The sequence below is a fragment of the Uranotaenia lowii genome, chromosome 1, assembly GCF_029784155.1.
Source record: "Uranotaenia lowii strain MFRU-FL chromosome 1, ASM2978415v1, whole genome shotgun sequence".
In the NCBI taxonomy this organism is placed as follows: domain Eukaryota; kingdom Metazoa; phylum Arthropoda; class Insecta; order Diptera; family Culicidae; genus Uranotaenia; species Uranotaenia lowii.
The window spans coordinates 74,112,536-74,139,817 of NC_073691.1; the positions used below are offsets into that span (position 1 = coordinate 74,112,536).

A 27,282-nucleotide genomic window follows, 5' to 3' on the forward strand; every position below is an offset into this window, starting at 1 on the left:
TTTCACGTTGTTCATATGCAGAAAAAAACACCTTTTCTTAAAACTGCACGGATAACCTTATTTCTCGCGATTAGTAAAGAAAAAGGGCGAACACAAAACTATTGCGACACACTCAACAGGGCTTTAACATTGTGTAAAAATCAACCAAGTTTCGCACTTTTTCTCATCGATGTGTAATACCTAATAGCCTGTAATAGCCTGAACTATGACAAATATTTCATACGAAGACTGCATTTCGATTCGACTTATGATAAAAAAGTTAATAAACTTCCAAAAATAGGGTAACCTTTTTCAGGGTGATGCTGCGTCAAAATGTTCGAAGCAGTGTCTCTCATTGAATATCAACCTTAAAAAAGATAACTATTTTTTGAAGCCTTATAACTTTTGTGTCTAAACATGAATCGAAATGCAGTCTTCGTATGAAATATTTTTCATAATATAGGCTTTGCGAAAAACCGTTTTCAAAAGAAATCGGCTTAAAGGGATTCATGAAAAACTGGATTTTCATGTTCCTCCCGAACAAAATGTCTCAAAATCCCATACAAACTTTAGGCTCGTTGAGCGACCTCTTTCAGTGATCCGATCTGGCATGAGACCTTATACTAGGCCTAGGGTCAATTTAAGACTGCAGCGCATAACTTTTTCAAATGTCGGGTCATTTGGGGCACTCTTATGTGCATTGTTTACATGCTGTCAAACTCGAAGTCGTGTTTTTAGATTCAACGAAAATGGAGGTTAACCAACGCGAGCCGAGAGAACCAATTCTTTTTAAACACCTGGAATTTCCTGACCTATCGCACCGGCGGTTGAAAAAAATGTAGAACCTTCACTATTCAACCGTCTCCAGAGTGTTGGAGCGGTGCCAGGAGCGGTTGACGTTGGAACACGGCAAAGGATCTGGAAGAACCGAAGAACAAGAAGACGGAGGGAAAGGTGAAGTGGATGATTAAAACAAATTCCAACGTCTCAAGCCGTGATTTGAGCTACGGCCAGAATGCAAATAGGAGCTGGACTACATACATATGACGAAACGTACATGAAAGCCGATTTTTAGCTAATTCCGGGGTTGAAGTTTTGCATCGGCAAGAGCAAGTATTCGATGTGGACGACAAATTTAAGAAGAAGAAAATGTCGAAATCTGCCTCTAAATATCTCGTTTGGCAAGCCATCGCGGACTAAGGAGTGAGCCTTTCGTGACAAAAGGCATAATATATGGCGAGATCTACATATCTGAGTGCCTCGCGAAGCGCCTTTTGCCGTTCTTGCAGCAGCACGACAAAGCTCCTCTATTTTGGCCAGATTTGGCATCATTCCACTATTCTAAAAGTGTCCTGGAGTGGTATGAGGCCAATTCTGCCCATTTTGTTCCAAAGGACATGAACCCGCCAAACTGTCCGGAGCAGGTTTCCGAAAAGTACAGCTTTGCTATGACAGCCTTTTCCTTGTCGAACAAACTGTCTCGGTTTTCCTTGCCACTCGGTTTGCTGCTGTACCGTCTGTAACGAATCGGAACGCTTCGGCTACATCGCACACGTGCGAGAACCCAGGCTGTATCTGAACAATCGGCTCAAAGCATGCGTTGCCGAAAATGTTGTGCTTTAAGCTGTAGCGAACCCAACCGACAGTTCGGTTTTCATCCCTTCATGCCTCCTGTTTCGAAAATAATTTCATCCAACTGTCGGCTGCAGGGCGTGACAGTTTTGGGCAGGACTGTCACGGGTGACTGTCGTGCCCATACCGTACCCATGCCCGATCGTATGCGCTGCTGCTCGGTTTCGAATAGATCGAACGAGCCATCTATTTGCACCGAGCAGCAGCATACGATCGGCGCGTAACGCGGTGTGTGGTGCCGGTGCAGGTTAGTCGGAAAGGGGTGGGGATTGGGGTGATCCCACCCGCAGTAGCTTCAAGCAAAAGGAAAATACGTTCGTTCGAAATTAACTCGGCCCGAGCGAATCTCGGCTACAGTCGGACGGAGTAAGTAGTACTGTCATGCGAAATTCAACGCATATTGAAAACTGTCACGAAAATTTTCCAAAAACTGTCACGGAGCTTAAAAAACTTTCATGCCCACGAACAAACTCTCGCATGAGGTAAAACAAGGCATCGCTGTACATCGCACGACCGCTCCTTTTAAAACTGTCGGGGAAGAAATATTCGGGAAGCTTTCATCGAGGTGCATGTGCGACGTTCGCAAGAATACTGTCGTTTGCCAGTACCTTTCGGAAGCCTGGTCCGGAGCTGCGCCCGATGAAGCGGAAACTTCGGAAGAGCAAGAAGACAGTCAAAGACGAGAAGGACATGTTAAGAAAATTGAAATAAAAACTGAGAACTGAACCTGGATGACACTGTAAAGGCTTTGATCGAGGGCATCAAGCGAAAGTGCGATCAATTTGATACTCAAGGCTTCATCGATTAACTTTTCTTTTGATTTTTTTAAGTTAATATATGTATAAAACTACCTCAAAATTTTGGTTTGATTTTAAACCTTATAAGAAAATTGGCTTTACATTATAGGTGTCTCAATAATTTTGTGTTCACCCTTTACGAACAGACGTCTAAACAAACAACTACAATTCTGAATCCATTTTTTGGATTTAAATTCATAAATTCTTCGTCGAAAACCTCAATGGTGGCAGTGTTTACAGATCTCTGATACTCTTAAATATATAAATTTATTCGTTAACTTCGATGAACCAAACGAGGATTTGCATTGCTTTTTTTTAATATTTGTAGAACACTCGTTGAATTCCAGACCTAATTCCCGAGTTTCAAATGGAATGAAATAAATATTATTCCAACGTTTTCGGAATACAATCATTGTTCCAACCTTTATTATGAACACCTTCATGCTTCACGTAGGCAGATAAACGTCAGCTCATCATTGTTGAAGCTCATATTTCGGGATATATTCATTCATGTAGCGACGACGTGTGGGTTTTGTGATACAAACAACATATTTTGACAATGCACACACTTCATTATGATGGCCCGAAGGTTGAAATCTCCAAACTAAATAGCGAACCAATTCCGTTGCCAGCGACAACGAACCATGGTATCGCGTTTCTAGGGTTCCATGTTTCGGATTAGTGTAGCTTGCAGGGCGAGATTCACCGGATTTATGAATATCATTCATAATCATGGCGTCTGTCGCCCATCTGATGTGTAGGTGATATGCGAAACGATACCTTCTGGCGCAATGAGTACCGTACCTACCGTAGAAAATTCCCATAAGTCTATTTCAGAGCCCCCATTACACACTGTGAGACCGAAATTTACCACCCAAAGTTGCATAATTAGTTGGTTCAGCTTCAGGAGGGGTCTCTTCGCGTCAGCCGCCGATCAAAGTTGATAGCTTATCTTTTGTTGACTGAGAACGGCCTCATCACGAGGACTACAGATATGTGGGTTGTAGGGCATCCAGGACACCCATTCCGAAAGAGGCCACGCGGTCATCTGTTGTTGTGGCCAGATCCGGTGAGCTTCATACAACGACAACAACAACACCGGCTTCTGGTTGTCAATTGCGTGTCGAATCGAATGTTTATCAACCGAGATTGTTGGGTGATTATCGGTTGACCGAAACAGGTGCGCGATTTCTGTGTATGAGTGTCCAGGTGGGTGGCACTGAGTGGGTGGCTCATGTCAGTTTAGATTTGTGGTCGGGAATTCCCTGGACAGGACATGAGCCGGGTGGAAAAACGGAAGGAAGGGAACGGTCGTCCCTTCATGTTGATAGGGTATGAATTTTTAAAGGGACGTCAGTCAACCCGTTCGTTGATTGGGAAGATTGATGACCGGTCGGTGGTTGAAGCGATGCGATGGCGTGGTTTTCCGAACCAAACGGTGCGAGGTAGTTGATTTTGACGCCTCGCCTAATTGTCGCAATGTTACGCGCTAATCAATCGAGTGCGCGCGCGGTGTTAACGGGTGTCAATTTGTCTTCATTTGAATAATGCATGTGCCTTATCGGTATAATTATGATATGAGACGTTCGCTGGCTCGCTCGCTCGACCCAATTGTGTGTCAATTAATTTAGTGGTCGAACGATGGTGAAAGTTGATTTAAGGAAATGCGCGATTAGAGTTATCAAAAACGCCTATTAGCGTTGATATGGGTAATTAATTTCCTGTTCTTTCGTTTTTAAAAGAGAGAGAGCAGAGAGAGATAGAGAGAGAGAGAGAAAAATAATGAGGCGTGTCGTGACTAGCTAACGCGAACTACAATCAATAGAATATTTCCAACTAAAAAACGTACGACACGCATCGTTATTTCGTGCATTTTGCTCTGCGCTCTGCCTAAATCACCTCTCACCGTAGGACTCGGAAAGCAAACAAACACACTTTTACAATTTTCATATTTTTGTGAAATCTCACAGCGTAAATTGTTGCACCTTATTAGAAGGAAAATCCTGGTATAAGTTAAATATTGAGTTAAATATAATTCAAACAACTAAGATAGATTTTACTTTTGGAGTGTCAAATTGACACTTTGAGTCGGAAAAGGGAGTTTTTTTTTGTCCAGGCTTCCAGGGTTCGTCGATAAAAAAAATAAAGATATAATATTTAAGAACAGTTGAATTCATTTAGGGTCTTCGAAGAAATTTTTGTTTGTTGAAGCTTCTGAAAATAGTTACAAGCATTCAAGCTAGCAATAGGGGGCAATAGGGTTAGTATGCACCTTAGGAGAAAAAAAAAGCAAATAATAATAACAGATAATCTTATTGCACTATCTGTCCAGAATGTTTGAAATAACGATTAAAAATAACTAAATATTGCTTCTTAACTTTATTGAAGTTCATAATAGATTTTAACCCTTCGTTTCATAAATTAACAAATTTGCAACAATTAATTAAAGATGTTGTAAACTATGCAGAAATTCATATAGTCAACTTTTTTCTTCATGACAATAATATTTCTAACTTCAAGATACGGTTCAATTAAAAAAAATTACTTTCCGAATATACATGTACAAACTAGACCAACTTCAATTTGAAAAATATTAAATTTAAAAAAAGGCTTATTTTTCAGAATTTTGACCTAATCCAATTCGCACCGGGGAATAAAAATTTGACTGGAAAAAATATTTTCGCATTTTCAGTAATGCAATTAACACAATTGAATACAATTTGAAGATTTTTTTCGATTTTTGTCAGATATAATGGCCTTATATTAATTGTTGCAAATTTGCAACACCATGCAACGGTAGCACCTCTAGTTACGTACACGCAGAAAAATATATTTTAAAAATAATAAGATTTCGGCCAAAAATGATAAAAATTTTGGTTGGGAAAAAGCACAAATATATTTCTGGTCACTCTGATTAAAAATATCGATTTGGTTTAAATTTATCGTTTGATTGAAAATAAAATACACCCTTTTTAAATATGAATCAAAATTTCTATCGAAACAAAATTTTTTTTGGGTAAAACGAATAAAAATTCCTGGGATCAAGAGAATAAAACCCCGGTTCAAAGAAATAACAGTTTTAAGGTTTGAAATAGCTTATTTTTTAAATTTTAATTCAAAGCAGATTATTTTAGTTTCAAATGCATTTTAAATTGTTCTAAGGATTTTCAGAATTTATAAACTAGAACACTTTGTAACTTAATTTATTCATTTATTTTTCACTAATTCCTTCTGGCACTGCTGGTTACTGCATGCAAACCGTTCTGCGCCGTAGAATGCTAGTCTGTGGTGTTGTCCAGCGCATCTCCTCCGGAAGCAGGAACTCCTTCGGCCAGGAACGGTACGCGTCCGCACTTTTTTTCTGCCAGTGAGGTTTGGCGGCAATGACAAACCTGGGGGCAAAAGAAAATCGTTTTTTTTTAATAAGAACACGAACTACAAAAACTACAAACCATTTACCTGGAATTTTGATTCCATTTAGTTAGGTTTTTCCTGCTGAGAAAAGTCATCTTTGCAGTCACATCGGTTTACAGTAACCGTAATAACCTGTGGGACTTGGTGGACACTTCCAGTATCGGTGGAAAAGGCAGAACCAAATTTTTGGGGTCCACCGGATGTTCATCTTCCTGAAAACAAAATATTTTATAAAAATCTTTTACCTTAAAATAGCTAATTTATCTTACCTTCCGTGACAATTGATCTGCTTGTTAATGGCAAAGTTATCGTCCCTCATCGATCCCTGGCTGCTTTCGGTGTTGTCCGTCATCATGTGCACCAGGACAATCGCTCTGGAATTTGTGCGTGCGTTGTTCAGATATTCCATCATAGCCTTGACACCCCCAAATGATTGGAACCAGAATTTGACTGGGGCCGTCTGTTGGGAAGCGGCAGCTGTAATAGAGGGGAGAGAAAAATGATGTTGGAACTGTTGAAACCAAAATACAATATCTAGGCAAACGCTTGGGTAAACATATGTAACTTACCATGATGGCATGCTGATCGAAGGACAATCCGGCTCCGCTCTGTCCATCCCAGGATATTTTCGGGCTCGTGGATCATCAATAGTCGATTTTCTACTGTTTTTTTTTGTTTTTTTTTTCATGTCTAAACAAGATACACGATTGTTGGAATAAGCTCATTTTCTGTTTGAAAAAAACCAAATTTGGATTGCCAGTGATAAAAAATAAGAGTGCAAAAATAACAAAATTTTGTAATTATTCTCAATCGAGTTTTTCATAAAACCAATTGCAAAATATGCATAGAAAAGACTAAATAAAATAAAAAACGTTTTTGTTGAATCGACCCCCCATCCTTTTTCTGCGTGTATATGGGCTAAAAAGTGTGTTTTCGAAAGTTTCATCGTTTTAACAGTGTACATGTTTTCCGCTAAAAGTATTATTATTTTTATTTTATATTATCATGTTATCGAGACATTTTTTAAAATAATGCAGATCCATTAACCTCCAACTGAACAAAATGGCTACCGACTGTAGAAATATGGGAAAACTGTAAAAAATCCTTTTGACTACACAGCAAAAAAACCAGCGTGTAATTTTAGGTCTTATGCGATGCAAATTATTGGACCATCGCTTATGACACAAATTTCAGTCTGGCTATCGAAAAAAACATCGAAGATTAAAATTACACTCGATGAAGAATGCCCAACATTTAAATTTACATGACTTTTTTTTCTTTCTATGGCCGTGTTGGTGGAACGTGAAAACTTTCTAGAAAGGCTGTGTAAAAATGTAAAGAGTTTCGGATTGTTTATTTCAACATGGATATTTATTAATTTCTGATTGCTTTTATACACTTATACGTAAACTTTTATTTTCATTAAGCAAGCAGGACATAATTGATATTATTCACACATACACTCACACACACACTCACCCTTCTAATGGTTTACATTTTAAAGTTTAAAATTCGGATTTTCTGTTAATTTCATACTAAAAATTCACACCATCCCATCCTCCTGTACTCAAGTAGATTTTATCTGAGGGAACTGACACCCGGCAAACCGTGCTTGTTCGGAGTGATAATTTGGCCAAGAAGTGACTTAATTTTGTCTTGGTACCAGGGTTTGCCACCTTCGAACCGACCATCTCCGGATTGATAAACATGCCTGGCGTGTGGGTTTTACTTTACGATGGTTGGCTTCTCTTATTGGGGAGCATCCGGCTTAGCTTTCAGAGGATCACAAAGTTGTCGGCTTGCTTAAAAACGATCTGCTGTGTACGAGCTCCGTCGAATGTTGGTGGTTCTTGTTTAAAACTGGTCCGGATCTACCCCATGATAGGTGAATCAGCCCCATCGGTCTAGAATCCAGGAATCAGCCAACTACCTAAAAATCAGAAATGAATTTAACTCGACGTGCTCATACAAGATGCGGGAGAAAAAAGAAGCTTGAACACTGTCGTGACTGATCGATGCCTTTTCCGGACGAGTTTACTTCCACTTCGATTTTCACTAATTTTCTTAAAATTTCACTAACTTAAAATCCCGTTTTTTGTTAAACAAACACTTTAACGAACCGTACTTTCTAAGCTCGCTCTATTAACTGAAGCCTCTCTCCTCATACATGAACCTTTCCTGTTTGAATTTCACACTGTTCTCTCACTCTCTCGTACAAGTGTTATATTCTGGGACTTTTTAATTTATATCCTCTCTTCTAGCTGTCATTCCTGACAATCGTCTCGATGTTCTCGAAATCGATCAAACCAACCTTACAGGGTCGTTCATACGAATTTGAATATTGCTAACTTAATAATCGGAATAAACCGATTTCAATTAAACTAATATTTATCTATCTATATACAATATTCTCTACAAACACTACTTACAAAATCCTAATTGGAACCGCTTGACGATTGCTCTAGCCCAGTTAATTGTTTTAGATTTGCGGACGATGTTTAAACTTTCATTTTATTGACGGATAAATAACTCAATGCAAGAACCGATCACGGGATTGAAGAAACAAAAACAGCAGACACACACGACAACCATTGATGACGACGACGATGATTTTTTTTTCGTTTGACGTTTAGGTCGGAGTCACCAGCGTGCCTACAGCTACGGGTGGTTGCATATTGAGGAAAAGTAGGCAAGGGGTACCAAAAGTTTCTCTTTGGGTATGGGGGTGGAGACGGATCGCTTTTTGACAGCGAATTGTTCGCTTACCATGCCTACGATTACGATTGCCTGTCACAAGATGGACGATTCCGTGTATTAGTATAAGAACACACCCGAAGCTGTATACGCCCTGGGAGTGACGAAGCCGCGGCGTGTGTGAGGGTTTGCAAGTTTACATCGACTCGATGTAACATTATGACTGTTATTTGCTATTTTAGATGTCGGCGTGTTTAAATTCAATATTTTTTTGAATGTGTTTAGTTTTAAATCTTATTCGATGGAAATTTATGTTTCAATTCAATTGAGCTTCAGGGTTTATGCATCGATTATACAATTAGGTTGAGTGTAAATTTATTTATTTTTTGCCGTGTAGATCATCAACCATTCGTATCATAAATTTAAAAAAAGAAATGGCATTAATTACGAAACCTCGTTAGAAATCCTGCATAAAAGTTGAAAAATTGTATTTTTAAACGGTCACATATGTACATATGTATGTTGGTTATCCACCATGGGTGCACGGATTCACCGCAGTTTCTGCCTAAGTATGTTTTCAAATGTATTCTCAGACTATTAAGTTAGATAATATATTTCCAAAGGGTCACATTTAGTACAAATTTGTGACTTTTGAGTAGTTGAAGTATTTGTAGTAATAGTTTGAATCTATAATTTTTCAAATACAACGAGCACTGTGTTTCTATGATTTATAATATTATATTGTGATCCCCGGGGAAAATTTTCTGGGTTCGAAATTATTTTTTTCGCATTTTTTATTAAATTTATTACTTGCATACTTTTTTCCATACTAGTACATTGAATTTTTAAATGCAAATGAATTATATGTTCTCAACATTATACAATGTAGTACCCTAGTTTGTAACATGAGTTTCATAATGTGCTTCAATTACTTTTTATCATTTAAACAGTATTAATGTTCACAGTATTATTTTTTTCAGAACGAATGTGATAAGAAAACGGTGCATGATGGTTAAGTAGCAGTTTCATTTTAGTCCTACTTATAATTCCGTTAACTCTTCTGAATGTGTACCATCGAAAAATCGTTTTCGATATTGGACCCTAAACGTTCCCCTTCCCTCTTCCAAATTAGAATCAAAGATAACAGTTGAGTCACCGCAACTAATACGGCTCCTTCCTCTACTAACATGGATGAAATAGTGATCCACCCGGCAAAATGAAACTTATAAGTAAATTGCCTTAATAAATAAACCTGTGATTAAAAAAAATCAACAAAAGTTATATGAATGCATTTTGAAGGTATTTTATCCATCGATTTTTTTTTATTAAGGAATATTGAAAATATTGTTTTTTTTTTATTATTGGTGTTTCAATAAACAATGCAAATTGTTTCTTCAACAATTTGTATTTCCTGATTTTAAAGTTACTTGGTTCTTTGCAAATAAGTATATCATGTACAACAATCACTTTTTCTGTTATCATGGTTTTATAATTCGTTGTTGTCGCCGAGAATTAACTTTTTTTAGATTGTTGTATATTGCGCTTAAAAACCGTGAACACGAAGATGATAAAACCACATAAAATCTTTCACAAAAAATGAAGTTACTGAAAATGAACTGGAGATTTGTCGATCTAATTAATCTCAATAATGTATGTAAGCACATACTTAGGTAGGAACTGCGGTGAATCCGTGCACCCATGGTGGATAACCAGCACACATAGGTAATAACCCCAGCTAAATGGTGTCCAGACACTAGGTTTACGAAGTTTTTTAGCTAAAACTATGGTAAGTGCAAGATAAACTAAGAGTAAATATTTATTTCTAGCTGTCTTGTGTGAGGAACAAAAAGGTATAACCATTTCATGTTGTTGCAAATTTGCAACAATTAATATTTTGGCTAAATACTCGAAATGTGTGAAAATTATATTTTTTCATTATTTTTCCCTTCGTGTACTCATCATTGCGCACTACTGAGAATTTTTTTAAGAAAAAATAAAAAATCATGAAATGAAGGGTTAAGTAATGAATTTCAATTTACAACACCTCTAACAAAAAAATGAACTAAATGCGGTGTCCCATTCTGTCAAAGCACGATTTTGATACAATCCTGCTCATTCCGGATGACGTTTAAACAGCTCATTTCTGCTGTGTGTTGTTGTTTACAGTTCAACTTAAAACTCTGTGTATCGGGAGCCCCAGTTTTCGTAATTTTCGTGAAAATGAAAAGTATTTTCCTGGAAAACCCAAAGACATCGTGCATAAATAGTGTACGTTCCCCAACATTTCACTGAGTCAGTTGGCGAAAATGGAAGAAGAAGGGAGAATGTTCATATAACGCCCTATACAGTGAGGGGCAAAATAAAGTGTCCAAATTATTTTTTTATCATTTCTTTTATTTTTCTGGTTAAAATTCACCGAAAACACATCGTAATCATTCTTAAAATATTGTTTATTGTGTTCTTTTTAGTTTTTGTTAATGTTGCGCTGTTAAAAAACAAAGTTTTTCTGATAGAAAAAAAAACAATTAATATTCCAAAAAAACATGGGCAAAATAAAGTGTCCAACTCAAAAATCAATATAATTTCGATAAGTTTCCATCGCGAGGCCCCTCGAATTTGTTTGTTTTGTGTATTTTGACGTTTCATAAACAACTGGCTTGGCTCTGGAGTATTCAAACAGGTGTCTACATTTGAATAAGTTGTAAAATATGGAGAACGCATAAATTTCTGATTCCATTCCGTTGTCCATCCGGAAACTGGTTGTTCGTGATGTGAATAACGGTCAAACGCACCGGGAAGTGGCCAAGCACTACGAAATCAGCAAGACAGCGGTATCAAAAATCATGAAGAAGATGAAAACGTTAGGAACGGAGATGTATCGCCCAGAAAGAGGACTGAAGCTCAAGACAGATGCCAGAACGGACAAGAAAATCATTCTTGAAGTGAAGAAAAACGCAATAATAAAGATCCGGCAGATACAGGAAGAGCTCCAATTTTCGGTATTGCGTTGTACTGTCCGTCGCCGCATCCATGCAAAGGAGTACCATAGAAAGATCGCAGTGAGAAGGCCTTTCATCAGCCAGCTGAACAGGGCTAAGCAGTTCAAGTTCGTCAAGGAACACGCTGATAAACGGCTCGAGTACTGGAAAACATTGTTGTGGGCCGACGAATCCAAATTCGAGTCGGAAGTCGGATGAGGAGCTCCAAGATCGCCTTATCCAAGGAACAGTCAAGCACGGAGGAGGTAACGTGATGGTGTGGGGGTGCTTTTCTTGGGGTGGGGTGGGCAATTTGGTAAAAATTGACGGAATCATGATAGCTGAGTCATATTCTAATATCCTGCGGGAAAACCTCGAGGTATACCTCATCAAGACGGGTCTCGAAGAGCGCTTCGTTTTACAGCAGAATAACGATCCGAAGCATACGGCCAATCCGATGAAGTCATTTTCCCGTTCCTGCCGCATCTAACCCCTTGAATGGCCCCCACAAAGTACTGATCTGAACCCCATCGAAAATCTGTGGGCCTTCCCCGATGCTCTGATTGATAAGACTGGTGTGACAAATTAAAAATACTTATTTTGATGCCATGGAGCATGCGTGGGAGGAACTCGACCCACAACACTTGCACAACCTTGTTGAAAGTATAACGAAGCACTCGTAGGAGGTGTTGAAGGCCGAAGGAGGCCATACCCATTATTAAATCGTTCTTGTTTGCCTTCAGTTTGAATCAATTTGAAGCTGTACCGATCTGGACACTTTATTTTGCCCCTGTTTTTTGGAATATTAACTGTTTTTTTTTCTATCAGAAAAACTTTTTTTTTAACAGCGCAACATCAACAAAAATTGAAAAGAACATAATGAACAATATTTAAAAAATCATTGCAATGCGTTTTCGTTGAATTTTAACCAGAAAAATAAAAGAAATTGAAAAAAAATAATTTGGACTCTTTATTTTGCCCCTCACTGTATGTCTAAAATGCGCCATTCGTGTTTTGAAAAACCTGTAACATTTTAAGCCTGCAAAATATTACAAATTTTTTTTAAATGCTGTCATTGGCCATGGCAACTATAAATTTTTCCTTTCAAATACCCTTGTGTTGTGAAAATTTTACAGCTTTGTTTTTTCTACATTTCGATGAAAATTATCAAACATTTTCAATAAGGTGTAACCAAGCAGAGAAAAATGGATAAGACAATATTTTCTGACACATCGATAGAGAAGAATCTAAATTATGATTTTATGCTAAAAATCATACTGAACTCACGCCTTTCCCTGTGTGAACAGTTCTCTGTTCAATCGAATGTTAAATCCACAACATTGTTGGCTTTCGTGGAAAAAATTGCCACAAAACCTACAACCAGTAGGCTCTGAATCGTTTATAACCAATAGACATTCTCCACACTGCTCTTCTCCTTCATATTGACCCTAATGTCGTTGAAAAATTATATTCGAACAAATTCCAAAACTTTCTCGTCAAACTTAGCTGCTAGCAACAACCATACAACTTCACATAGAAAAAACCTGGCTGAATAGTGCAGCGTTTGGAATACGCGCCAAGCAACGTGACTAGTTCGCGGGTGAAAGTTCTTAAGTTGTAACGGCACAGAAATATGAACCGAAAAGAATTACGACGAAAATAACGGAAACAAAATGGAGCACTGTAACTACTACTTTTTCACGTCTTGACACATAGCCAAAAAAAAAAAGATGTTGCATGATCGGATTATGTCACATGGATTGATTGCATAAATAATCAGATAATGTCTCATGATAAGATTCTGTCACATGGTTGAAATTTGTCATAGTCAGATATTTCAACTTTTCAACACTGCACTGCATTACTATTTAAAAAATTTAACTACAACCAACTACAACCCATAAACTGTTAATGTGGATTTTCATAAAGGGGTACGATCCTGAACTTCCCATATTCAATCGAAGGGTCTTGAATCCCACATCGCATGCTTCTGCAGCGATTGAGGTCTTCGATACTTTGCTCAACGCTATATTCGCAAGCAAAGGTTGCTCTGAGATGGAGAAACCACATAGGGACGCGAGCGGAGCACACCATCTCAATCTCTCTCATACTGCTCGAGCGTATGTCGTTCGTGGTCATGCAGCAGTCATTCAGCTTAAGAGAAAATGAGTTGGTGTGCATCATCCGCATCATACGCACAAAATTTCTCCATTTTGTAGCATTGAGTCAAACTTTTAGCCTGTGCCCAAACCGCGATCGTTTTGTGCAAAAATTTTAGAAGGGCGACAGATAATTTTGTAGTAAATTTGGAAAAGGGCGAACGCGCCAAATGTAAACAAATCTAGCGTAACCCTTCATAAGGGCGAAACTAGCAGTTAGCTCGGAACATAGCAAGGGGGGGGGGGGGGGAGGGAGGAAAAAATCTCACAAAAGTTTGTGTGCATCAAAATTGCATTGCACAAAATCTATAAATCAAGTAATTTTTCATCAAATAAATCAAAATAAAATCAAGAGAACAAAAAGTGAAATAACTCCCATCGTCCAAAATTTGATTTTTAATCTTGTAATCCTTCGGATTTTTGATTTTTTTTTCAAAATTTACATAAAATATTTCAAACTTTATTTATCCCCCCCTTCGGGTTTTTTGGAAATTTCGGGGTGACAAAAGAAGAAATGTAGGTCTTCGAACGGTACTTTTTCTCCCAGCTGATAACTCGATTTGTTTACATTTGGCCGAACGTTCTTTTGTAATAATCGACTCCGCTGCTGATCTCATGCTGGGTAGAGAAAATAGAATCTTATTTGAAAAAAAGTAATATTGGGATCAATTCATCTAGTAGTAGCATGTTTGCTAAGAAGTTGTTGAAGACAAATATCAAAAACACACATTTAAAATATTGTCGAGTATAAGTTGTTATTAAGAAAATTGACAAAACATATTATCCATATTGATTAAACAGAAAAAAACAGTCCACAATGACAAAATAAAAATTGGCAAAATTGATAAAATTGACATAATTGACAAATTGACAAAATTGACAAAAATGACAAAAATGACAAAATACAAAATTTGCAAAATTAACAAAATTGACGAAATTGATAAAATTGACAAAATGACAAAATTGCCAAATTTCCAAAATTGCCAAAATTGCCTAAATTGACAAAATTGACAAAGTTGACAAAATTGACAAAGTTGACAAAATTGACAAAATTGACAAAATTGACAAAATTGACAAAATTGACAAAATTGACAAAATTGACATAGTTGACAAAATTGACAAAATTGACAAAATTGACAAAATTGACAAAATTGACAAACTTGACAAAACTGAAAAAATTGACAAAATTGACAAAATCAACAAAATTGACAAAATTGACAAAATTGACATAATTGACAAAATTGACACAATTGACAAAATTGACAAAATTGGCAAAATTGGCAAAATTTACAAAATTTACAAAATTTACAAAATTAACAAAATTGACAAAATTGACAAAATTGACAAAATTGACAAAATTGACAAAATTGACAAAATTGACACAATTGACAAAATTGACAAAATTGACAAAATTGACAAAATTGACAAAATTGACAAAATTGACAAAACTGACAAAACTGACAAAATTGACTAAATTGACAAAATTAACAAAATTGACAAAATTGACAAAATTGACAAAATTGACAAAATTGACAAAATTGACAAAATTGACAAAATTGACAAAATTGACAAAATTGACAAAATTGACAAAATTGACAAAATTGACAAAATTGACAAAATTGACAAAATTGACAAAATTGACAAAATTGACAAAATTGACAAAATAAGCAAAATTGGCAAAATTTACAGAATTTACAAAATTGACAAAATTGACAAAATTGACAAAATTGACAAAATTGAGAAAATTAACAAAATTGACACAATTGACAAAATTGACAAAATTGACAAAATTGACAAAACTGACAAAATTGACTAAATTGACAAAATTAACAAAATTGACAAAATTGACAAAATTGACAAAATTGACACAATTGACAAAATTGACAAAATTGACAAAATTGACAAAATTGACAAAATTGACAAAATTGACAAAATTGACAAAATTGACAAAATTGACAAAATTAGCAAAATTGGCAAAATTTACAGAATTTACAAAATAAACAAAATTAACAAAATTGACAAAATTGACAAAATTGAAAAAATTGACACAATTGACAAAATTGACAAAATTGACAAAATTGACAAAATTGACAAAATTGACAAAATTGACAAAATTGACAAAATTGACAAAATTGACAAAATTGACAAAATTGACAAAATTGACAAAATTGACAAAATTGACAAAATTGGCAAAATTTACAGAATTTACAAAATTAACAAAATTAACAAAATTGACAAAATTGACAAAATTGACAAAATTGACAAAATTGACAAAATTGACAAAATTGACAAAATAAGCAAAATTGGCAAAATTTACAGAATTTACAAAATTAACAAAATTAACAAAATTGACAAAATTGACAAAATTGACAAAATTGACAAAATTGACAAAATTGACAAAATTGACAAAATTGACAAAATTGACAAAATTGACAAAATTGACAAAATTGACAAAATTTACAAAATCAACAAAATTTACAAAATTGACAAAATTGACAAAATTGGCAAAATTTACAGAATTTACAAAATTGACAAAATTAACAAAATTGACAAAATTGACAAAATTGACAAAATTGACAAAATTGACAAAATTGACAAAATTGACAAAATTAGCAAAATTGGCAAAATTTACAGAATTTACAAAATTCACAAAATTAACAAAATTGACAAAATTGACAAAATTGACAAAATTGACAAAATTGACAAAATTGACAAAATTGACAAAACTGACAAAATTGACAAAATTGACAAAATTGACAAAATTGTCAAAATTGGCAAAATTTACAGAATTTACAAAATTAACAAAATTAACAAAATTGACAAAATTGACAAAATTGACAAAATTGACAAAATTGACAAAATTAGCAAAATTGGCAAAATTTACAGAATTTACAAAATTAACAAAATTAACAAAATTGACAAAATTGACAAAATTGACAAAATTGACAAAATTGACAAAATTGACAAAATTTACAAAATTTACAAAATTTACAAAATTGACAATATTGACAAAATTGACAAAATTGACAAAATTGACAAAATTGACAAAATTGACAAAATTGACAAAATTTACAAAATTTACAAAATTGACAAAATTGACAAAATTGACAAAATTGACAAAATTGACAAATTGACAAAATTGACAAAATTGACAAAATTGACAAAATTGACAAAATTGACAAAATTGACAAAATTGACAAAATTGACAAAATTGACAAAATTGACAAAATTGGCAAAATTTACAGAATTTACAAAATTAACAAAATTAACAAAATTGACAAAATTGACAAAATTGACAAAATTGACAAAATTGACAAGATTAGCAAAATTGGCAAAATTTACAGAATTTACAAAATTAACAAAATTAACAAAATTGACAAAATTGACAAAATTGACAAAATTGACAAAAGTCACAAAATTGACAAAATTGACAAAATTGACAAAATTGACAAAATTGACAAAATTGACAAAATTGACAAAATTGACAAAATTGACAAAATTGACAAAATTGACAAAATTGACAAAATTGACAAAATTGACAAAATTGACAAAATTGACAAAATTGACAAAATTGACAAAATTGACAAAATTGACAAAATTGACAAAATTGACAAAATTGACAAAATTGACAAAATTGACACAATTGACAAAATTGACAAAATTGACAAAATTGACAAAATTGACAAAATTGACAAAATTGACAAAATTGACAAAATTGACAAAATTAGCAAAATTGGCAAAATTTACAGAATTTACAAAATTGACAAAATTGACAAAATTGACAAAATGGACAAAATTGACAAAATTGACAAAATTGACAAAATTAACAAAATTGACAAAATTGACAAAATTGACGAAATTAACAATATTGACAAAATTGACAAAATTGACAAAAGTGACAATATTGACAAAACTGACAAAATTGACAAAATTGACAAAATTAACAAAATTGACAAAATTGACAAAATTGACACAATTGACAAAATTGACAAAATTGACAAAATTGACAAAATAAGCAAAATTGGCAAAATTTACAGAATTTACAAAATTAACAAAATTAACAAAATTGACAAAATTGACAAAATTGACAAAATTGACAAAATTGACAAAATTGACAAAATTGACAAAATTGACAAAATTGACAAAATTGACAAAATTGACAAAATTTACAAAATCGACAAAATTTACAAAATTGACAAAATTGACAAAATTGGCAAAATTTACAGAATTTACAAAATTGACAAAATTAACAAAATTGACAAAATTGACAAAATTGACAAAATTGACAAAATTGACAAAATTGACAAAATTGACAAAATTGACAAAATTAGCAAAATTGGCAAAATTTACAGAATTTACAAAATTAACAAAATTAACAAAATTGACAAAATTGACAAAATTGACAAAATTGACAAAATTGACAAAATTGACAAAATTGACAAAATTGACAAAATTGACAAAATTGACAAAATTGACAAAATTGCCAAAATTGACAAAATTAGCAAAATTGGCAAAATTTACAGAATTTACAAAATTAACAAAATTAACAAAATTGACAAAATTGACTAAATTGACAAAATTGACAAAATTGACAAAATTGACAAAATTGACAAAATTGACAAAATTGACAAAATTGACAAAATTGACAAAATTGACAAAATTGACAAAATTGACAAAATTGACAAAATTGACAAAATTGACAAAATTGACAAAATTGACAAAATTGACAAAATTGACAAAATTGACAAAATTGACAAAATTGACAAAATTGACAAAATTGACAAAATTAACAAAATTGACAAAATTGACAAAATTGACAAAATTGACAAAATTGACAAAATTGACAAAATTGACAAAATTGACAAAATTGACAAAATTGACAAAATTGACAAAATTGACAAAATTGACAAAATTGACAAAATTGACAAAATTGACAAAATTGACAAAATTGACAAAATTGACAAAATTGGCAAAATTCATAAAATTTACAAAATTAACAAAATCAACAAAATTGACAAAATTGACAAAATTGACAAAATTGACAAAATTGACAAAATTGACAAAATTGACAAAATTGACAAAGTTGACAAAATTGGCATAATTAACAGAATTGACAAAATTGACAAAATTGTCAAAATTGACAAAATTGACAAAATTGACAAAATTGACAAAATTGACAAAATTGACAACATTGATAAAATTGACAATATCGAAAATATTAACAAAATTGACATTTCCATTCATTGTGTCCTCAGTGATGAAAATCTTAGTCTTCTTCCCACAACTACAGATCCCTTGTCAAATCATCAACTTTCGAGCAAATTTATGTACGAAAACAAACTTGAATCTACCCGCAACATTCCCTTCACGCTTCGCAAGGTAAAAATTGTTACCGGGTATTTGTCCAAAATCCATTTTGACGTAAGTTTCGTCGTCCATCAAAATGCATCCGTTGTACTTGGTCAACACTTTCTCGTACAACTTCCTTGCCCTGGTTTTGGCAACCATGTTTTGTTTCAGCGTCCTGTTGGGGTGTTTGCTTGCATGATACGACCGCAAGCCTTCTCGCAAACAAATTCGTCGAGCTGTACTGTGGTTCGTCTTGAACTTTTTCGCCAAACCACGCAAGGAGATTCCAGAATTAATGTGAACTGATCAAATTACCTTTGCTCGCAGCTTCCGGTCATATGCTCCACTTTTACGCCTGGTTTGGTTTTCTCGATCCACCGTAAGGCTCTCCCGGTAACGTTGCAGCACCGAATTCACAGTCGATTTTGGATATTTCAGGAATTTCGCGATCTTTCCCCCTGACAACGTCGGTTTCTCTACGTGACTGTGCAGAATTTTCTCTCGCGTTTCGCGTTCCATCGTCGATAATTTTTGACTGACTGCTTCAATCTTGATGAAATTTTCACCACTAAGTAAACAAACCATCCGGATCAAAACACTGTCAATAGATTTGCAATGTGACAACTAGGGGCGCTGCAGTAAATGAAAAGATGCGACCAGATTCTATGTGAAACAGACTTTATGTTATTCATATGAAAATTATAATCTGTAAATTCTATCATTTGTTATTATTTTGTGTCATGTGTATCGAAGTATAATTTACAGGCTTTAAGAAAGGCTCCAATCCACTGTAAAGTGTATTAAATAGGATTTTTTAATTGAAGAAGCAGGCCTTTATGAAACCAAACAACAACTTCAGGGCGGAATTTCCTGAATAGTTGTTGATGCAGCAAGTTGCTATTATTTGTTTTTTTTTTCTTCAGCACGAGTCGTAAATTTATCTAACGGAGCTTGCTGCACAGGAGGTAGTTTTGTTCTTTTTTTGTTAATTATTTTGATTTAAGTTTTGAGGAAAATCATTTCTTAAAAGTAGATCGAATAATTCCAGTATTTCATTTTCAAATAAATTGAACTTTCTTTTAAAGTTCTCTTCCATTGTAGGTCACCGCGCTCGAGAGTATCAAGATCATCATAAATAACAACAATAAACCAATATTGCGTTTTCCCATCCATTCAAGCGTCCGTTCGTGTGTCGGTCAGCTAGCAGCTGTATGAAACATGATTTCCACTGCAAGTACGAGAGAAAAAAACCGGCTCATGTTTTCCTACGTGTATCTCAGCCGGCTCATTCACGCCACGTTACACTCATAAAAAGCAAACACCCCCTTCCACCCTCGGACAATCATTCACCGGCAGCAGCCAAACGAACTGCTTCCGGAGTAGTGTGGTCAGAAATTCTCATATATTCTTTTGGTGTTTTTTTTTCTTCCTTTATTTCGGAGCGTTCAGTCGATTCCGAACCACCCTCGAATCGAACTTCATCATATTGCACCCAAGTTGCATTATAAATCAACACTCCGCGCGAACTCCACCCACCCAATTCAGTCATTCGGTGGTTCACGTTCACCCCCACCGACAATGTACTGAACACGGAAAAATCTTTAAGGCACACACTTACCGAACACATTCCACCAGGGATAAATTGTTGTTCACACGATCACCGCAACCCACCGCGACATCAAATCCCCCCACACCTACAACAGCAGCAGCGACTTCCGGTTCCCCTCCGAATGTTACCAGAAATCCCCAACGGAGTTCCTTCCATCACCAACCACACAACGGAACGGAACAACAACCCACCGAATAGTTTTCCGGGAATGGTGATGAAAGGTATAAATTAAACAACTCGTTAATAAACCATTTTTATGCGGGTCGGGTGTCGCACGTTTTTTTCGTCTGCTCCTTCCCACGAGCGCGTGGATCCTCCTCCAATTATTGCCACCGGGACAGCCGGTATTCCGTGTCTCGGCGAATTTCGGTTTCCCTCCTTCCTTTGATTCTCTTCTGGAACCCGGGATTTCCGCGGCCCATTGGATCCAGTCCAAGCAAAGGTTGGTATGCGCGAGGCGACTGGCGGAAGTGAGCTTTGGGTTTATGGTTTCGCGCGGAAGTGGATTTGGTTCGATGGATCGAACCACCGCAGACATGACAGATATGAATGTATAGATTATCACTGACGAACAATGGGTGGATTAAGTGCGAAAAGGGTATTTTAAAGCAAAAGATACGGGGTGCTTTTCCTTATAAATATGTTCAAAGGACTTTCCTCGAGCGTTATCAAAATTTAAGCCATATAATTTTCAGGTCATGTAAATGTTTTCTGTCCTTATTAAGTACACATAGAAAAGAGACGAACAAGGCTTTCAGTTTATAAGAGTTTTATAAGCAAAACCATACAGAAGGCGCCAAATCATGAAATAAACTTATCGTTTTATACGTGCTTCAATCTTGGATGTGGGTACTCACCTGTATGCGGATGATCTGAAAATATTTCTGACCATAAACAGCCTAACAGATCGCCACGAACTACAACAATACCTCGATACAGCAGTGAACTGGTGTGTAGTTAACCTCCTAGAATTGATGGATGAGTTTACGACTCTGAAAAAAATCCACATTTTGCAACATGTTGCATAATTAACTATTGCCATAGGGCAGGGGCTTTCAGATAATTTGCTTGACAGAGCATTTTTTTTAAACTGGATTTGTGAAATAGCTCAGTTGGTAAATAACTTGCCTCCTCAGCTGATGTCCGTGAGTTCGAACACAGTTGTTCCAAGTAAGTTTTCCTATGACTGATGCGCAGACCTGCATAGACTGACTGCATCGTTGGTAAAAGTCGTGAGTGGTACAATGATGTAGAAACGACTCTGATTGAAACAACACGCTTCATTAAGACAAAAAAAACTTTTTTTACTCTCTACATAAGCAAGCTAATTCTTTTGAACCACAAGCATTACCATTTTAAGCATGGATTAAAATGTATCAAATATTCAGAAATAAAAGTTAAGAATTGGGTTTACGGTTAAAATAAGGTTCATTTTCTACTCTTGTAAACTCGATTGACATTTAAGATTTTTGTTAAACCTTTGATTTGACAAAATCCGCAATATATGTAAATAATGAAAAATAATATTTTCAGCTGAATATTATAGCTGTGATTTTCATCAGATTTGTGTTTCTAAGCTGACTTTGATTGAATTTAAAGTTTTAATTCTGAATCAAGAAACCTTCTTCAATTTGAATCCTTAATGAAATTTAATCATTGATATTTTAATAATGATTATCTATATATATAAAAATGAATGTTTGTCTGTCTGTCTGTTCCCTATAGACTCGGAAAGTACTGAACAGATCATCGTCAAAATTGGAATCTAAGGGTTTTTGAGGCCGGGGATGGTTTCTGTAATAGTCAAAACTCCATCCGACTTAAGGGAGGGAGGGCTTCCATACAAAGTTTGTAGTTTTTCGAAACAAATTAAAGTCATGACATCCATTTTCTCGAGATTTTTTCTTCCTTTGGGCGGTTTGTTTTTCGTCTCCAAGGTCGAGGCGTCGAGCCAACGTCGCAAAAGGATAGTAACCCAGGCATAGCATACTGATCAGTGGGAATATTTTGGCGCGTATTTCTCAACCAAGAATATTTTCAATGCAAGGGGTGGCGATATGAAGCCTTGATGTGATTTTTTTCTACTTGATTCCTAGCTCATTAGTACAGCACATGGTTATAAATGACGCCTAGATGAGACCCAGATTGACATTTTGTCGATCGAATAAAACATACCTATACATTTTTTTTGCCAAAATCTGAAATTGAAAAGTCATGTCATCCATTTTTAGAGATTTTCTTTTATTTGAGGGGTTTGTTTTTCGTCTCTATGGTCAAGCAAACGTTGTCGCAAGGGGATCGGATAGTAACTAAAGCATACTATTCATTGATCGATGGAAAAATTTAACAATCAGGCGCCTAAACCAAGTACCTATGTTTCTTATGCACGTGGGGGCGATATGCAACCTAGATGTGTTTTTTTCTTGCTTAATTGCACTTGGTAATAAATGACGCCTAGATGTGACACGGATTGGTATTTTATCAATCGAATCATAACCAATTGAAAGGTTCGCAAAAATACTTCCATATTTAGTTCGTGTTAATGTAGGTAGCATTCGACTTTTCATTCAAGACATTAGAACATATTCAAAACTTTTTCTGTTAAAAAAAATAAAAATTATGTTTTTTCCTAGAAATTGTTACTTCGGCCCAAAACACAACTGAAACGAATTTAGAAATGAAACTGGGAGCTTTTTATTTTAAGTAATTCTGAACAAACCATTGTACTTTTTTATAACATATCAATTAAAGTACGTACTTTACATGAAAAGTGTTTTTGTGTTACATGGCTGCATAAAAGAGACTTTTGATTCGCTTCGTTTTTGAAAAGCGAGAATTTAGAACTGATATTTAACTGGACGCAAAATTTTGATGAGAAATTTTTAGTATACCCTTAAAGTGTTAAAAACAATATTCCCTCCTGTCAACTTATACGGTGGGGCAAGGACAAACGTCGAACTTTTAAGAAATTCATCTTCAAAATGATTCAATATGTTGGGAAGACCAGAAGGAGTATTCTGAATGTTGAAACTGAAGCGGATATTGAAAAATCTTAAATGTCTTTGTAAATGACCTTTGTCATTCCCTTTGAACGGCATTTGTTAAAAGTGTAGTAAAACATAAATTTATACTGCAGGAATACTACAATATCACTGAAACTTGATAGAACAGAAAACAGGAATACGTATTAAATCCATTTTAAGGCCATTACTCTGACGCATCTGTAAATAAGCTTTGCATTGACACTTGCCCAAATATACGGGATAAATGTAAGCTTAAAAATTTGTTTTTGCCATCATTTTTGAATATTTGACTTTCTGCAACTGATATTTTTTTGAATATTTATATTTTTTGCCGTAGTAAATTTATTAAAAAAAAGAAATTTGCACTGTATTTAATACATAACTGATTTGAAATATTTTTCATTACCATGATAAGTGCTGTTTTGGAAAACTACTAGCTATAATGTCTTATGTCCACGGGTTTTGAATGTGGCAAAACATTTTTTCAACCTAATTTTGGCGCGAAAAGGATAGATATTCAAACTGCTTCGTAGGCGAGGATGGTGAAAAAAGCTGTTTGAAAAAGGTTATTAAAAATCCTTTTCATCGTTTTTTTTTCAAATTTCTATACCATATTTTTTCAACTCCAAAAAATACCCCAAATGCTCTCTAAAATCTAAATTTGAATAAATTTTTACAAATTACACTTATTTTCGGAAGGTGTAGCAAAGCACAACGGGTCAGCTAGTAAAATATAAATTTCAGCTCAATCTGAATACACTCTTGGATTTAAAATCTAAGTCTGAATTTCGCATTTTGCAATTTTGCAACCCAAACTCAAAACCTGAATCTAAATTCCACCTAAGAAATCCTATGAATTTGAAACCAAAAAGCGAAATTATTATCAGAACCCTTCAACCAGAAATCTTTTATTTGATTCTGAGCTTATGGTTTTCTATATGATTATTTTTCTTTCTTTTCTAATTGAACTTGTGAATTTCAATAAAATTGTGAATTGAATGATGAAATTGTTTCACATTTTTTCATTTCTGGTCTCATGAAACTTTCTAATGTTTCAACTCTGCATATAAACTGAGTAAATAAATTTCAGATCCAAAACTTAAATATGGTTCGAGTTTTAAATATTTTCTTTTCATATTCCGAAATCAAGAGCTTTGAATTTGAAAAATTAATCATATTTTAGATTGGAATGGAACACTAAGGTTCCAAGCAGTGTTATATAGCAATGATCATCCGAAATGAAAATAAATAACAATAAACTGGAGACTTTCTTGATATTTTTCCGCAAGTATCCGGGCTGGGCAAATCCAGGCAATTTTATCCTTAATTCTTGCAAAACTAGGGCAGATTGTATCAAAATTTTCCCTTAAATCCGGCCAATATGCAGGCAAGTTTTGGAACCATTCCATAGAAATCAAGAAGAAAAACACATAGAAAACTGTTTTTAAATTTTTCGAAACACGTCTGCTGATTCAGAATCATATTAAAGGCTTCCAAAACATCGTTTATGTTAACTTTGACTAAATTTGTTAAAAAACATGATTTGGGTCTTTCAAAAACCACTGTGGCTGCATTCAAAGGAATCATCGACTACTTTGAAATCATGATTTGGACGCAAGATACATATTTCTAAGGACTCTTTTAAGCTTAGTCTAATATTATTGGGATTCAATATTTAGGACTCAATTACTATTAACAAGTGAGAAATTTTTTTAAAAACTGTTGTACTGGAATGAGATTTCAAGGTTTTGGAGTCGAGATCCTTACACTGTTGCTACTCTTGAAAAATTGTAGTTGTTTTTCAAAATTTGATTAGAAATTTCTAATTTTATCTTAAAATCACTTGGTATTTTTAGACCTTCATGGGGGGGTTTAACCTCCAAACCCCCCCCCCCCCCCCCCCGTTCCTACGGCCATGCCTGACAGTATTACTTCATGACACGCCAATCGAAATCTGCCGCCACCCTATGCTAAACAGCAGAAAGTTTGTGGTACGATGTAACGAACGAACGAAGGTATGTCCTGAAGTAACCATCATCACAAAAAAAGCTGTTAGACTAATCATGAAAAGTTTAAAAGCACAGAATTATTATTCGCAGTCATAAATATGCCAATACGCCATTGATATATCCAAGTTCTGTGAAAACTGCAAAGGGAATCACTCATCGATCGACATAAAAATTCATGCGAAACAGCTCAAGTAACCCATTTTCTTCTTCATCATCTATTTCTACTCGCCGATGGTATGTTTAGCACGACTCTAAACTACCTTATCGACTTTATTTCGGTTACTTTGTTACATTCCGTTGTTTTCTGGTGGTGTGTTTATTTTACGTCCAAAGACTCTCAAAATTTCCTTAACCTAGATTTAGGGTTGTGGGATTTGAACCCTGGACGTCCGCCTTGCAAGTTAAACACGTTCGTCATTAGGCTAAACGACCACCCCAACACATTTTAAGTGTTGTCGTGTTATGCCTCACATTTCGCGTCTCACGTCTAACGTGTGAGATAAAGAAAGGCTGTACTCTTTAATTTATTATACTAAAAAGAAAAAAAAATATTTATAAAAAACACAACTTCTTGACATCTTGCTTCGAACTTCTTCAAGTGACCCAGAAAGAGCGGTAGGTTCAGGGAAGCTTCCACCTCAGACTGGCAGTCTGCAGCCAGCAGAATGACGTCACGTCTGCACGTCAGCGCTGATGATGACGTCCCATTCTTGTTATCATTCATAAGGATTCCGTTGTGTCCTTGTTCCAATCGCATAATGAAGGATGGAGTTCAAGGAGCCGAAAAAAAGTGGTAACTTGGAATAGTTTGGACTATTATACTTTTTTGAAGTTCTAAAGTTATTTTTTTATTAACAGTTTTGTGTAATTTAAAACAGTAAACAGTTAAGTAAAGTTAAGAAAAAAAAATGCCTGATTTTAAAGTATTCCATTGATTGAAACTATTTAGTTCCTATTCCCTTTTTCCCCAATAAGACTATGAATAAATGTGGTAACAGAAATGGAAATTTAGAGCAGCTGCTCCAAGCAAAATGTCACTGTGTCAGAAGGATGAAATGATGAGGACTCCTCCAGTCAGTCACAGTGTCCCAAATTGCCCTCCCATCCTCACTCCATCTGTAAAACCTTCAATCAACTCTTTTCAGGCAGGTGTATGCTTGCGTTCGCTTCAGTGGGAAAGACTGGGGAGGAAAATCCTCACTTTGCTTTTTTGCACCATTTTGTTTCTTTTAAAATTTGAAATAATAGCAGGGAATTTGTTTCGGTTGAATGAACCAAAGCTGGGAGCAGAGCGCAGGGGCGCGTGGGTGGTGTTCGGGGTTTGAAGAAGAAGGAGCCACAGCCAGGACGGACTGACGGACGGGAATCCATCAGCAGCCTATTTTCTCATTGTCCAACATTGCTGCTGCTGTTAGTAGCATATTTGCGGAACAGCACTACTCGGGGCTCTCATAATGCTCGAAAAACTACAACGACTCTATAGGAGAAGTACCAGCAACAGCAATAGCAGCAGCAAGAACTAGATGATAATGGAGACTTGCAAATTCTGCGAATGGAGCGGAATTGTTTGCATTTCATTTATTCAGAGCCTGATGCATATTTTGCAAATTTTCCTTGAATTCCTTTTGTGCTACCTATT

The 27,282-nt window shown here is 35.1% G+C and overlaps 2 protein-coding genes across 11 annotated transcripts in view; one reads left to right on the plus strand and one right to left on the minus strand.

The window, feature by feature from the left end:
- The window catches only part of LOC129739173 (disintegrin and metalloproteinase domain-containing protein unc-71), a 1,315,240-nt gene that overhangs the window by 362,623 nt on the left and 925,335 nt on the right, over nucleotides 1-27,282 (plus strand). The gene's annotated exons all lie outside the window — the stretch shown is intronic.
- Nucleotides 5,567-6,521, minus strand: LOC129739175 (uncharacterized). Its single transcript, XM_055730601.1, has 4 exons — nucleotides 6,392-6,521; nucleotides 6,092-6,299; nucleotides 5,868-6,034; nucleotides 5,567-5,800 (listed from the first exon to the last, which is right to left on the minus strand). The coding sequence occupies exons 1-3, from the start codon at nucleotides 6,465-6,467 to the stop codon at nucleotides 5,926-5,928; spliced, it is 393 nt and encodes a 130-aa protein (XP_055586576.1). The 5' UTR covers nucleotides 6,468-6,521; the 3' UTR covers nucleotides 5,567-5,800; nucleotides 5,868-5,925.

Bases quoted from the DNA above. Each gene is read 5' to 3' on its own strand.
- LOC129739175 (XM_055730601.1), bottom strand. From the start codon at position 6,467: ATGATCCACGAGCCCGAAAATATCCTGGGATGGACAGAGCGGAGCCGG. The intron at 6,300-6,391 runs GTAAGTTACATA...CCTCTATTACAG, and splicing joins TCGATCAGCATGCCATCATG to CTGCCGCTTCCCAACAGACG. The intron at 6,035-6,091 runs GTAAGATAAATT...TTTTGTTTTCAG, and splicing joins CAGATCAATTGTCACGGAAG to GAAGATGAACATCCGGTGGA.